This window comes from Semicossyphus pulcher, unplaced genomic scaffold (genome assembly GCF_022749685.1).
Source record: "Semicossyphus pulcher isolate SPU_LCO1_2020_fin unplaced genomic scaffold, fSemPul1.0.p SCAF_8, whole genome shotgun sequence".
NCBI classification, from domain to species: domain Eukaryota; kingdom Metazoa; phylum Chordata; class Actinopteri; order Labriformes; family Labridae; genus Semicossyphus; species Semicossyphus pulcher.
Genome location: NW_027211759.1, coordinates 15137043 through 15151441, shown reverse-complemented (window position 1 = coordinate 15151441; position 14399 = coordinate 15137043). Strand labels below are relative to the sequence as shown.

At 43.6% G+C, this 14399-nt stretch overlaps 1 protein-coding gene across 2 annotated transcripts in view; it reads right to left on the bottom strand.

Annotated features, from left to right (window-relative positions):
• Positions 1 to 1039: 1039 nt before the first annotated feature.
• The window catches only part of tln2b (talin 2b), a 49196-nt gene continuing 35836 nt past the window's right edge, over positions 1040 to 14399 (bottom strand). For both annotated transcript variants that reach the window (XM_069685956.1, XM_069685955.1), the window contains 11 exons: positions 13890 to 14015; positions 12244 to 12360; positions 11616 to 11801; positions 11018 to 11125; positions 9335 to 9440; positions 7946 to 8070; positions 5993 to 6118; positions 5824 to 5886; positions 5557 to 5739; positions 5327 to 5452; positions 1040 to 3201 (listed from right to left, as the gene is read on the bottom strand). In XM_069685956.1, the coding sequence (XP_069542057.1) occupies positions 3073 to 3201; positions 5327 to 5452; positions 5557 to 5739; positions 5824 to 5886; positions 5993 to 6118; positions 7946 to 8070; positions 9335 to 9440; positions 11018 to 11125; positions 11616 to 11801; positions 12244 to 12360; positions 13890 to 14015 (1395 nt within the window). In that variant the 3' untranslated portion in view covers positions 1040 to 3072. The remainder of the gene's footprint in view (positions 3202 to 5326; positions 5453 to 5556; positions 5740 to 5823; positions 5887 to 5992; positions 6119 to 7945; positions 8071 to 9334; positions 9441 to 11017; positions 11126 to 11615; positions 11802 to 12243; positions 12361 to 13889; positions 14016 to 14399) is intronic.

The window sequence follows — 14399 nt, the reverse complement described above, 5'->3', positions numbered from 1 at the left end:
AGACCTGCTGAAAGTCTGTAAAGTTGAGGACGTTAATGACAGGGCCCTCCCTGTGACAAATCAGGCGTCAGATTTAGGACCTAGGGTAGGAAAATGACATGTGACAGGAAGTCTCTTTAATGCCGACCAATAGAAAAGCAATGAGAGAGGTTGACGTAAACAGAGGGGTGGTTGAGTGCATGAGAAACCCTAATATATTTCTACTTCACCCATCACGCTGACCATGATGCTGCTTCTGCACAATGGAAATTGTAGGAACAGACATTTGTGGGAACTTGATCACAGCTATAAAAAGTGGTTTATTCATTAGTCTAAAAACAACAACTTCAGGACAATAAGAGAACTCAGTTTGACCCCGTCTCTGCTTTACATCATTCATCTCCTCAGGTTTTAACAGCTCCAAACCTGTGCCAAAGTTAACCAGACAAACATCCTCCTGATCTGAAGGAGGGGAAGAAAGGCTGAGAAGTAGATGGACACTCCCAGTTAAACACATGGCTTCAGTTTCCCCTCTCTGCTGTGTGGCCTGGCCTTGCATGAGACCAAAACACTCAAACAACCAAATATGGTGTTCATTAGGAAGACTGAGTATTGTGTCGGCCACCTCTAACCATCCTTTTACACACTCTGCTTCCATATGCCGCCGACAGAGAGGATCAGCTTGAGAGGGAGATACTTTTAAAGCCTGAATCATCGTCAGTAGCAGACGAACAGAAAGTCAACATGAGGCGACTTCTGAAGAGGTATTCTGTTCATGTGAAGCAAACATGTGAATGGGAAGGACTGCATACTTTAAGGTCTGGTCTGTGAAGCAGCAGAAGGGGAAAAAAAGCACATCCACTATGTCCATATTTGGTGTGTCCACCTTTGCCAATCCTTCCACTAGAACATTTTCTCCAAACATCCACTGACCCCTCCGACTGACGTGTGAAGGACGACACTGACATCTGCTGGCAAGAATGCAGGATGACCGCTCCCTGTCTTCTCTTTCATCAATGCACTGATGGGAAAGAGAACAAAGCAATCTTACAGCTACTGGTTGTTTGAAACTCTTTATTTTTGGTGAATACAAAAAATACCTTTGTGACCAGATAAATATTATACATACAGCAAAAAATCATAAAACTAACGCAGTCTGTTAAAGAAAGCACGACACCTACTCAGAACAGAGCTAGTAACTTTTTCTATTTCCGTTAATACTCGCACAAGTCAGTTAGACAATATATTTCAGGGTAATTCTTACATTTACTGATAAAAACTTAATATAGTGGTTAGACAATGAAACAAGGAAGTTATTTAGTCCAGCTTTTAAGAGGGACTTGGCATAATGATTTTCTTCAAACACAAATTGCCACATGCTCATGGAATGCAGTCTAGTGTTAGTCGTCCGATATGGTCTTTAAATCTTAAGGAGTCCACAGATGCCCTTTAATATCAGCATTTTAACATTGTAGGCAAGTAGGCCACCAGCCAAGGCATTGTGTTGTATGGCGAAGGACTAGGTGACAGTTTATTAAGACCCCAGCGGGGATTAGACTGGCATAATGTTCGGATCCAGAGAGGACAAGGCTCAGGCTCCCACCCGGCCTGATCTTCAGCTGATCAAGTAAGGCACTAGTACACGATGCAGTCCAGACACTGGCATGGACAGACTGAGGAGATGAACCGCGCAGGATTTCCAATATATTACACAATAATATACTCAAGAAAAAAAAATATCTTTGAATTAGTTTCCTCGATCAGAGCGATTTCCTTCGTGTATTTTACGAGTGTCCTACATTTAATATAACGGAACCTTTATATTGCCTTCTTTAGTGCGGAACTTCAGTGCATAACGTTTCATTCAAGAGCCAAATATCATTGCACATGACCAATCTTACAACAGCGCAGAGTCTCATTATAATCCTGTTAGAATATTCAGTGTCATGTATTGCTGTAGACAGTCAGTCTAAAGTGAGAATGCCTTTACCATGACAGGGCAGCGACTGCTGGGGGAATAACTCTATAACTGTGTGTGTGTACAGTACAGTGGGTACGAGAACACAATCTGGCCAGTGTTAATGGGAGAGGAATTAAAACAGAGGAGACGACAAGAGATAACAAACATGACAAATAATGTAAACATGTAGTCCTTACACAGCTCTGTGAACACGAGGGGGAGGACTGGTGGGGTTACAGGAAGTGACGTAATGTACAAGCAGCATGACATATTTGGTCACATAGAGTCCAGATTCTCTGACAGATTACCGTCTGCTCTATAAGAAAAAAAGAATAAATATCTTTAGAGCTAATGTTGGCTAGTGGCCTGTGGTTTTATTTTGAAAACTCCCCCCAATCAGAGCCTCTTAGTTTTTGGTGAATGAAAATAGCTATATCAGAGGGGGTCGCTTGTTTAACAGCAAACCCCCAAGTTCACATTTTATTAGTAAAACACAAGTGCTTTCCACGCTACACTACTCTATTGGTTAGTAGCTTCGTTGATATGTATAGACATTATGGTGCATGCAAGCCAGTGGTGAAATGAAGCACCCCCCTCCCTCCTGCCTTGATATTAACCCTTTGAGGTTTTTCATTAAGAGTACAAGCTATGGACCCTTAGGTTTGCTCTTGCAGATATATCATCATCTCATTTCTATTTGCTCTAAACCTTCGACATTTAAAGAACATTCAGTGATAATCGAGGATTTCTGCACCCGCAACGTCTTCGAGTCATGATTGTAACAGTCAGAAATGCTCATGATGCAGGAACACTCACAAAGCAATGATACATATCATTATCGTACAGCTTCACCATACTGTCTCAACTTATAGTGACAACCTTACCTCCATATTGAACTTCTGACTGTCATTCCACTCACTGACAAATACACACACACGTCACACACACACACACACGCACACAAATACACTACAGAGCACAGGCACTTGTTCTCCTCACCACACAGGCCTGTTTCAAGTGCTGTATATTCTTCGGTTATATGAGAGTAAAGCAGCCAATCATACATCGGCGACGTCTCCCCAGGAAAAGAGGGTCTCAGCGGTGCGGCGCGCATCCCGTCTGCTCTCAGCCAATCAGCCCTCATCCTCCCTCAGCTCGCTGGGCAGGAACTTGTACTGCTGCTGTCGGATCTGAGCCAGCTTCTTCCGCGCTTCCTCCAGCTCTCGCTCCTTCCTCAGCATCTCCTCCTGAGCCGCGATGATCTGAGGAGGGAAGGGAACAGCTGACAGAAAGTGTGCCTTCTACTCATCGTAATCCCCGAGGATAGCTTGATATGAAAAACCTACAGCTGCACAGCACTCAGCTCGCACTATTAACTCAGAGTACAATACAGGAAGAAGAGAAAACACAGGAAACAGCATCTTGTAGTGAAGAAGTGTAGTTTAAGGTATATAAAAGTTAACATTTTTAGAATATGTGGGTAATCTAATCCAAGTATTGGTAGGGATGCATGTAGCGGGAGCATTTTATTGGCAATATCATCACAACACCTCAGGCTTTATTGTTGTATTTGCTGTCAATCACTAAAGGTTAAAGGAGATTTATACATTTTATTATCTGTTTTTCAGATAATAATAAATAAAAAAAGTTAGCATTAAGCTTTAACTTTTGCAAATACTGGTTATAATAGTGCTATCAAGAGACATTCTTGCAAACCACTCCCACTGAAGGGGGAAAAATCTGCGCTACAATAAGCAGACCACAGCTATCAAAATGCCTGTAACTAGTTAAAACACAAGATATCAGCATGTCAAAGGATTGTGTTGCAACATAATGTATACCGACAAAGTCAATATCGCTTCTTCTTACCTTGTTTCTTTTAGAGGAATAATCTCACTAAATGGCCAGATGTCCGCCGTGTGTTTTGTTGTGCTGGTGTTCTCTCTCTTTCTCCTGTGTGCTCCTCAGGCGCTGCTCTCCCCTTGTTGCAGCAGTTAATTGTGCCGATTTTCCAAACAAAGCAGGAGTATAAAGAGCAGGAGAGAGGAGGCAGCCGGGGCCAGTGGGTCACTCGGCTGCGTGCGTGTTGCACGTCATTGCACTAGTGTGTACTCCTTCTGTGGAAGGAGGGTGATTTTCCTTGGCGCCTTAGTGGTCTTTAGTTAGTTGTAATTTTTGTTAATAGTGTTTAGACTTATTTAGGATAGATCAGCTTCTCTTTTGTTTGTTGTAGTGATAGAAGCTTGTTTTCAGTTGTTTAATAAATTAGGGATGCACCGTATTATCGGCACGTTATCGCTATCTGCAGATTATGACTTGAAAATGACACATCGGCAGATATGTTATTATTCTGCTGATATTTTCCACTGATAAAACTACGCTTTAATTTTGCCTAAATGCTCGATGATTACCTAAAAAAGCTTGACCTAATGCTACGACATTAACTGAATGTGAGTGTGCGTGCGCACTGTGTGCACCATGCCTCTTCCATGAAGCGTGAAGAAGGGTGCAAGACGTCTGCGGGATGGCAGTTTTTCAAAGTTTTCGAAATGGACAGCAAAGTTGCTATTTGCAATGGTTGCTCTGCATCGGTCATGCGAGGAGGGGCCAAATATCGGCATGTTGTCAAAAAACCCAATATCATGCATCCCTATAAAATATTAGATTTGCCTTTTGTCTTAATAAATCCCTTATTTTTGCTTATACTTTGTTCCTCCCTCCTTTTTCCGGAGTTTTACTGTATTGTTACTCCCCTCATCCCCTAACCATCTTCGGGGAACGTAACATGACTAACAGATGAGGAGGCACTACAATGGAGAGGTGGATTGTTTCCCCTCCGATGTGGGCAGGACTTAACTGTTCTCTGCCTCTATTACTGCCATCAGAAAAAACAAGTGGTCAATCACAGACTAATGTTTAAAGAATTAATGCCGTTCAAGGCACCCCTCAGTGCGACAATGATCAGACATCAATGAGGCAGCGAGCTTCACTGGTCAGATAGAATAACTAACAGGCTGATGCCCAGCTGGAGTTCACCACTGACTGAGCAGGAACTCAATCAATGATGAAAAGCAAAGCTTCCTGTAGCACCCTCAAGTTCTGAGAGATAGACACGGGCTCTTCAATTACTGTCAAAAGTTTGCAGAGATGAAAAGGAAGCGAGTTCTCAAGTCTTCATGGGATGTGATGTTTTGCAGCTGTGGGTGTCTGCTTAAACAGCTACACAGCTTTGAAATGGAGCTGATGGGCTGTTTATCCACAGCAGCTCATCATCATTTCAGATAAACGGCGGTGGCATTTTGGCATATCAGCGAGAGGTGCAAACATTCAGTGAAAAGGGCAAACCACACAAGAGGAAGAATTTCTGTTGCAGGATTTCTTTCTCACCTGAGCAATGCCTCCGACGAATTTGGTCTTCACCACCACGCTGTCATCTTCAGTCTTGTCAAACGCCGCTTTCTGCGCCGCCTTCACCAGGTTGTCCGAGGCTCGCTTCACTGCATTCCCAGCAGCCTTCAAACAGATCATCTCAAAGTCAGAGTTAGCGGCCACATAAATCATGCTCACACAGTTTCCATGGATGTATAAAGAATAACTGAAACAAATTTCTGTGTCACCTGTAGTCTCCTCATGGCTTCAGAGTCCTGGTCAGCCTTCACCTTGCAGGCCACCAGCAGCTGAGCGGTGGAGGCCGCGACCTGTTTGGCTGAACAGATGAGCTTCTCCTCGCTGGCGTGGCCCTGCACCGAGGCGTTCGCTGCCTCGCACAGATTACTGGTTGCTGCTGCGACCCTACGAGCCTACAGGAAGCAGGTTACATGAGGTTACAGTATACATTTTGTTTTAATATGGTGAACAATAAAAACGTTTAGAAGGCGACTTACAGCTGAAATAAGACCCTGAGACCACTGGCCGTCATCCGCTGCATTGGCTAGATTGGATCCCACCTGAGGTAATCATTGAATAAAAACTCGTAATGTAATCATATGCTGTTTTACATGAGTAGCGATGTATGACATAATTTTGAGTTTGTGAGTAGGTGTGTTGACCGACCTTGCCTTGGGCCACCAGCTCTCTCTGGGCTGCTGATGCAGATTTAACAAGAGCGCTGGTTGCTGCTGCGATGGACTTTGCTGCCTCTAAAATCTGCTCCTCAAAATCCAGCGTCTCGTCTGCCTGCTGGAAGTACAACAACATACTGATTTAGACTTACAACCACAGTATCATACAGATAGAGAATATTAAATGTATTGCAATCAGCCTGTAAAATAACCACAGAGTGGAAGCACAATCAAAATAAGTATTCTTCAGTAACAGCAGAGCGGTAGCTAGATACTAGGTCCCATTTCCCAAAGCTGAGCTACACACCATTATAGCGATCACAGTGCATCAGTTGAAGGATGGTAAACAAACGGCCATCCCTGCTGATTGACCACAGAGCTCCATAAACAACATAAGGCACACGTGGCTGGAGACAGGGCGGGACACTGTAGGAATATGTTTGATATATAGTTGGACTGAATAACAACCTAATATATCAAACATATCAGACAGAGCCCTGCAGAGAAGGCTTCCAGGTCTACAACGGCTCAGAAAAGGAAGGGAGGAAGGGAGGGAGGGAGGGCAAGGAAGCATGCAGGGAGCAGGAGAGCCCTCCTTCCTTATAGGGCAAGAGGGAAGAGGGAGCACAGAGGAGAGAAAAGAGGAGAAGACGGAGAATCCAACCTGTTTCAGACAAATAAATAAAAGCTGAACACCTGTTTGAATCTGGAGGGATATTTTACAGACTGCTTAATGCCTATTAAAGGGATTATTGTGGTAGCTGTCACTGCAAAAACTCAGGATAGAGCATTATCATAATTTTGTAGGTATAGGTGTCATAGAAGGTGCTCTCCAACTGCCTCAGACTAGAGTGTGGAGTGACAATTTGTCTTCATGATCAGGTCTTTGGATTTTAATTATGTACTCGACAGTATATGGACACAACTGTCCTGACATGAGAAACAAATGTGGTCAAATTTTAAATGCGGTTTGGTTTGCTTCCTGTTAGATCACTAGAGGGAGACACTGACATCTAAAAGAGGAACAGCCTGTAACTCTCTAATCCTCACTCATAAACATAGAGGACTTCATAAATGCAGTCTGTATCTGCGGACTTAAAGTATGAGACACAGCTTTCTGTTGTCTTTATTAAAACTGGAGTCGTCTACACATGCTGTCCTATACTTCATACAGACAGAGGGTTGAACCGACAATCACTGTGTGCACAGGAAGAGGTATAGAACAGGGGGGAAGCACTACAGGCACAGAGGGAAGAGCACTAGTACCCAACTATCCAGTCTCCAGGGACACAGAAACAAACAACACAATCATGCAGAAGTACACCACAAACACAATCCTGTAAAAGCATTGTCAATTTCCCAAATCACTATCACTTCCACCTCCCATCTTTTGCCTATTTTCTCTGCACATGATGTGGTCGGGTTGTTTTGTTTTTTAAAGCAACAGCGCAGCGTGGGGGGGGATGACTAACAGGCTGAAAAAGCCTCCCCCTCAGTTGAGTTTAGAAATGAGGAACACTGCAATAAAACAAAAGGATATAGTTCAATAAGACAGAGGCGCTCTCTCTCCGAAAGGGTCACAACAGTTCATCACTCATTTGAACTCGTTCCAACATAAGCTTGAGGACCCAGCGGTGTAATTGCGTCTCCTGGCAACACAACTCAAAATAATGTGGGAAAGTGCCTTTGAAGAAAGTTTTCCAGCGCATCATATGTTTGCTCACTGGACCAGCTGTCTGAGTCAACATGCTATGTGTAACACGGAGACTTCTTTCCTCCTTTAATGATATTGTGATCGCCGCTCAGTCACTGAAAAAGATGACTCCACTTCAAAGTCAGTGTCACCTTTTCCTACCTTTGGCCCACACGGTATCCCTGCTGATTAATGGCAAAAAGCTGTGCGTGGGTTTGTGTGGGTGGGAAGGGTTCAGAGGGGCACTTATACCTTGGGTTTGGCTCTGGGTTTCAGCTGCTCTAGTTTCTTGGCTGCTGCTTCAATGGACGCCGCTGCTCCGAGGAGCTCGGTCTCAGCGATGACAGTGGGGTCCTCTGGGTCCACACACTCTGATCCTGAAAGTGAGCAACACAAACCCAGCCTTAGGTTATCTCTTACTTTCCTCACACAGGCTCAACAAGCAAATGCCAGCGCAACCATTCTGGTGATAACATTTTATGTAACAACAGGTCCAAAATATGCTTTAACCCTTTTTCATGCACTCATTCACACATTTAGACATCACAGGGATGCAAAATCTCAACCCGCTACACTCCACAGATCTGTTGCAGTCTCACTGTAATGCCTCAAAGTTAAATAAGACAAAGTCAAAGTTAGAAGAAATGCACATTTGATGGATCATTGTCTTTTTATAGGTTTTTAAGTGCCCATAAAGCGGAGCGGTTTGGGAACAGCTTGGTAAAGCAGATGGAGTGATGTTTTCATAGATTATGTTGAGCTCTGGGGAAATCTGTTCTGCGCCCCCAACCCCCACGCCGTCCCCTCCTCTTACCCCCCTCTGACTCTATGAAAGGTGATCTGGAGGAACAAAACACACCACATCCCACTTACCTCCATCTGAGGCAGCAAGGAAAGAGAGAGGGAGAGAGAGAGAGAGCACATGGGACATTAGAGAGGTGAAGCGGATAGCCCCGCTGGGTCTCAGGCTCTACGCTGGAATCTAATTCTCATCCAAACACAATCTATTACTCCTGTCAGATGCAGCAGTGCATCGTCTACGGGAAGCGCTGTATGTTTGTGTCATAACCATCCTACAAAGCTTTATTTGGGACAATTTGCACAGCAATCACTGCATGGTGCGAGTTCAATATTCCTAAGTGATTTTGGTGACCTATCTTTATTACTGACACAGACAGGTTTGGTGGCTCGACTCAAAAACACCGTAACATTATTCATTCAAGAGGATTAGGACTCCTTTGACTAATCTCTACCATCTCCACAATCCTGTCATTTTTATGTTTTATTAAATTGAGTTGGCTCCCGATGGGGATCCCTCAGCTTTAAACTGATTCTGCAATTTCAGCTTACCCCGTTTTACCCTGCAGTGGCTATAATGTAAAAAATTTAAATCTGCTGCCAACAGTTTTTGGACAGCATAAGCTTCTGCTGAGATCATTCCTCCTCATAAAACAACTTCATACTCTTTAATAAGGTTCCATAAATGCTTGGAATACTAAACATACACCGCTTTCATGTGCTTAAAATGGTCTATATAATTCAGACAATGAGTCAGATTGGGATCACTTGTAACACACTGTTGTTTGAATGCTCGGTGTAAGAGTGTGTGACAGTGTGCGTCAGCGGCGTGTGTGGCCTCACCTTTCATGGCCTCAGCTGTCTGGACGAGCTCTGTCACGCACGCGGCCACATGCTTCGAGTGTGCGGCCAGCTGCTGCTTCTGCTCGGGCATGGGCCTCTGCAGCACCTGAAGACACAAGAGCCCAAAATGTACAAACAGTTGGCAACTCACATACACTTATATGAACAAGAGGCACAAGTCAAGTTAAAGATGAATGACAATGCAATTTCCCTGCGTCATACACAAGAAAGCAACACCTGCTGATTTTCTAGCCCAACAATTTACATAGGAAATCTCATAGTAATTGACTTTATGGAAGAATCTGCACTGTCTTCAAAAGCAAAAATTATGAGACAAGGTATTAATGGTGGACAAATTTCCTGCATGAATCAGCATCATGTTCCCTTAAAGGAGCAATTCGCCCCTGGAAAAAGCCACTGTCAGTGAAAGCTGGTGTTCTCTGTAATCGATAGAAGCAATAATATTTTAAATCGGCGCCATAGCTGTGGAGAAAGTTGTACAAACAGCTCGTGGTTTCACCCATTCTACATTCCTATAACATCCAGTGTGCATTGTGCCCCTCCCTCTGAAAGGAACGGCTCAGCGAGAGACAATGGAGTAAAATAATACAGTTTTCCCTGCAGGCAATGGCTCAGAGCAGTACAGGATCCGAAATACAATGAGAATATACCGGTGGATCATCTAAAAATCTTGGGGTCTACAGTCTACATTTTAAACCTGACGATTTTGAACAAGGCACGGCATCGGAGACGGGCGTCCTAGATTGATTAAGTGTAGTTTAGCAAGCTCCCTGGCCTCCGCTAGTTTTAGATAGTCTGGCGGAGGTTTTCCAGGGCCCATTGGAGAAGCGGATAGCGTCCTCCAAAGGCCCAGAGCGAAATGTAATTATTTTTACTACCATAATGGCATTAGCTCCCCATAATAGCATGATAGGACTGAGGTTGAAAATCTGCGAACTGGCCCTTTAACTAATTATGCAAGTGAGAAAATCAATTTAAGTTCTTAATATGTTAATTAGCACTTGTTACATGTCAACACAGTTGTCTTCACAAAACACAAGGGGAGTGTTTTTATGGACTAAGGAATTAAATGAAAATAAGTTTTGCTAACTAATATGCAGATTTATGCAACAGTGGGCTTAGAAATTAAATCAGATCGTCTGTGTGGGCACACACTGGTGTAAGATATAGTGAGGAAGTCTTGATTTCTGTGTTCATTAGTGAGAGTCTGGCATTATTCCTTTTTAAAGAGAAATTAGTCCAACAAGAGGGAATAATGTATTTGTTATCCCACTACAGTGCTCACATACTTCATAATGACGTTACCCAGAGCCACAGTGTAGCTCATCAACGTGTTTTTGAATACTTTCTAGACAATAAGTAAAGTCTGTAGCACAGATGATTTAGCTCAAGCAGATTGATCTGTTGGTTTTTAGTGTTTCTATGGAGTTTATTTTACCAGTCTTGTTCTCCCAGTTAAGGTTAAGCATGACTGACAGGAAGCCGAGAAAGTTCAATGCGCATCAGAGACTTTAATCCTGTCGATAAGACCTTTAAACCTCACTCTGTAATAGTAAATACTGCTATCCACTATACCACACTGTTGAAGCACACACACACACACGCACACACGCTCGTCTTTTCATCCTTTATGTATGAAGCATGTGACTGTCTCATTCTAACCTGAAGCACTTGCTCCAGAAGGTTGACGTATCCGGTGGTGCACTCGATGCCATACTGCAGGGCCTTACTCCTCAATTCATCGCCCACCTCTGGGTGATGAGCCGCTTGCTGGAAGGGGCAGAAAACGATGTTGTATGATACAGTTACAAAAGGAGAGAAAAATTGTTCCCACTGGAATATTAAGACTTAAAAGAAGTCTCAAAATAGACATAAGTGAAACGTGCCGTATAAGCTCACAAATAGCCTTTATATGATATGCATATTATCAAGTTTAAATCATAAATCAAATCCGTAGCAAATTTAAACTAAAATTGTTCACTCATTCATTTGTTCGTACTGCCTTAAGCCTCCATGTTCTGTCTTCTTTATGCTTCTGTCTTGTTACAAGTGCCCTGCAGTCACTGAAGGGCATCCTGACTGATGCTCCGCGGCACGACTTTGAAAAGTGACTGAGTCACAACCAGCCAGCGGGAGCGGCCATAAAGTAGCCGAGACTCTAACGTCCTCTCTGCTCTCAGCAGCACTGGCCTCACATGTTCCCTGGCAGCCTGTGATGTCTGTGTGAGGCCTGCTCTGGCAGGGCGATGTGGATTAGCACCTTGCAGGTAGTCAGCATATCAGAGATGGCTTTGCGGCTCAGGTTGGCAGTGGCGATCACGTCCTCCTGCTGAGCAGAGTTGCCTGCGGCCACAGCTTTGGCCGTTGCTACAGTGATGCCCTTTGTCATGCGGATGAACTCCTCAGGTGTGGTGGGCTTGTCTGGGACGTCCTTGGACTGGAACACCTGGCAGGATGAGAACCCACAGGCACAGGGAGTTGGATACGGGCATGACTTTCTATGTGGTTAGCAGTATATTTGGGAGTTAGGCAGACTGTGTTGAATTTAGCTGCAGCTCCCGGTAGAGCCTTATCTCAGGCTGGGGGTCCTCCAATAAGGATTACAGTAAATTACAAAAACAAGCTCTTGCAATCTTCTTCCCTTCTCAATCTGCCTCTGCCGCTACTCAGGCCCTGATAAGAGCTGTGAGAAACCTGCAGGGGCCGAGAGGGAAGGAGGAGGAAAGGAGCTGGACAGATAATAAAGGAAGAAAAGAACAAAAAGCTCCACTGTTGTGTTCAGAATAATAGACACAGATATCCCTGACCCTCTTAGAGTCAGCCTTGCAAAGAGGCTGTGTCTCATCAGCTGACTCCCAAAAGACCACACAGAAGAGGTTCGGCCTTACTGTCAGCTCCTGCTTGATGCACTCAATGGTGGCCTCCAGTGCCCTGGTCCCGCGAGTCGCCTCGTCCTCCACTGCCTTCACTGTTTTTAGTAGAGACGTCACATTGGTCACCATGACCTGTCAGATAAAGGGAGCAGTGGTGAGGCTCGCAGTCAGACCAGGAGGGGGAGCTCTTTCTCCTCAGCTGCAAAATATTATACAATTACTTCTGCCTCCTTCTTTATTCTATTACAGTGAATAAGGGATGCATGTGTGGATAGTGCTTATCTAAAGAAAATTATAGACATTAGCTGTTGAAGAAGGAAAAGACTCAGGTATGTCTTTCCAATTAAAAGAACCTGATTTACTACTTGTAACACAGTTGATTCAATACACCCAGGATGAACCATTCAAGTTTATTCATGGTGACACATTCTGTTCTGTCTGTGCTGCGTTCAGCAAAGTGTACATTATTGGGTTAGGAATTTAAGCAACACGATCGCCAGGACTTTAAGAGGGTCCCATTTGGAGGTCACCATATGTCGGAGGAGCAGAAACAATCTGTCAACATAACCGGGTCCATGGGTGGCCCTAATTCCATTTAGATGAGAAAACATAAGAAACCCCTTCATGCTACAGTTAGAGAGAAGAATTGTGAGAAGAATAAATAGAGAATATAAGGAAGTTTGCAGAAGAACTATCTAAGGCTCTTTGTCACTGAAATAACACTTTGTTTCTCCTTTGCAGTGACCGCAGCCGCTCCAAGGTTACATGCAAAAACAGCGATCCCTTGTTGTTATTCTGCAGCAGTTTGCAGGTGTGACAGTGTTTATAACAATCAAGAGTAAAATTACAAGTCTCCCTGTGAGTGTAGGTACAGAGCAGATTCTCTGAGCTTTTCAGAACATCTTTTCTCTGAGCAAATATTCATTAGAAAAATGTTGCACGATTCAACCTTTTCTTTTTTTTTGTAGCTTTTTATAAATATTAATAACTTTGTTTTCATATATCTGATATTTCCATCTACTATGTCTGCACATAGCAACATTGCAGACAGCTATTGTATGTCTGTATGTTCTAAAAGACAATTCCTCATTTGTTATTTTCTTTCGGAGGTTTTGCCCATTTGTTTTACCTTTAAAGTTGTTTCTGTGGAATCTTCTCGTACAGCTTCAAACCTGTGTTTTCAGCTGTCTAAATAAAACTGACTTGACATAACAAAAAGAATTGTAAAGCTGAGCTGTACTTGAAGCTTCACTCTGATCATTCAAAAACCTGTCTGAGTCTTTACACGGTCACAAAACAGAAAGTCCTGTGGTTAAAGATAGCTCTCACCGCCCTCTCTCACACCCCCAAACAGATACAATTGAATGCACACAATGTACATCTCAGCGATGGGTGTAGTCCAACGTACATATGACAGCCAGAATAAGAGAATACCTCACACACCCTGATAAGAGCTGTCACATCATTCTTTTGAAAAAGCCTACAAGACGTCAAACTAAACATAGCACTGACACAAAGGGAGCATTTGTAGAATACATATCTACATGCAGCATCCTCTCTGACAGCAGCATAAAGTGAATAATAAACTGGAGACACACAGCGATGAAATCAATACACACCTTAAACCACATGTCATGTTTCTGAGAGATCTGTTCCTTTACCTTGGCAGCGCCCTTCAGCTGATACATGGACGGGTCGTCAGCCGGTTTGCCGGCGGCACACTTGGTGGCTCCGATGAGTTCGGCCAGAGCCTTGGCAACATCCCGCACGGCGTTTATCAGAACCACCTGAGGAGATAGAGCGGGTATCAATACAGCACAATGGTCAAAGTATAGGTTTATCAGCAGCACCCTGGGGAGAGGATTTAACAGTGCCGCCCTTATCACTCCCACCTTCTCATGATACAACAGACTTGGTGGAGGGCAGAGATAGAGGCACACACACAGGGGAGAGAGGAGGCACAGTGTGTATCAGATGAAACTGTAATTACACAGAGAATCTAACGCTGGGCGTATATAAAGATAAAAGACATTTATAGTAATGACTAATGCTACAGCATAGAATTAAGGGTTTAAATCGCCAGATAAAGCTCAGGGAAGCTGAATTAAAAAAAAGTAATACTTGTAACAATAAACTTTTTGTAGAGCACCTTTCACACAAGACATGAAGCC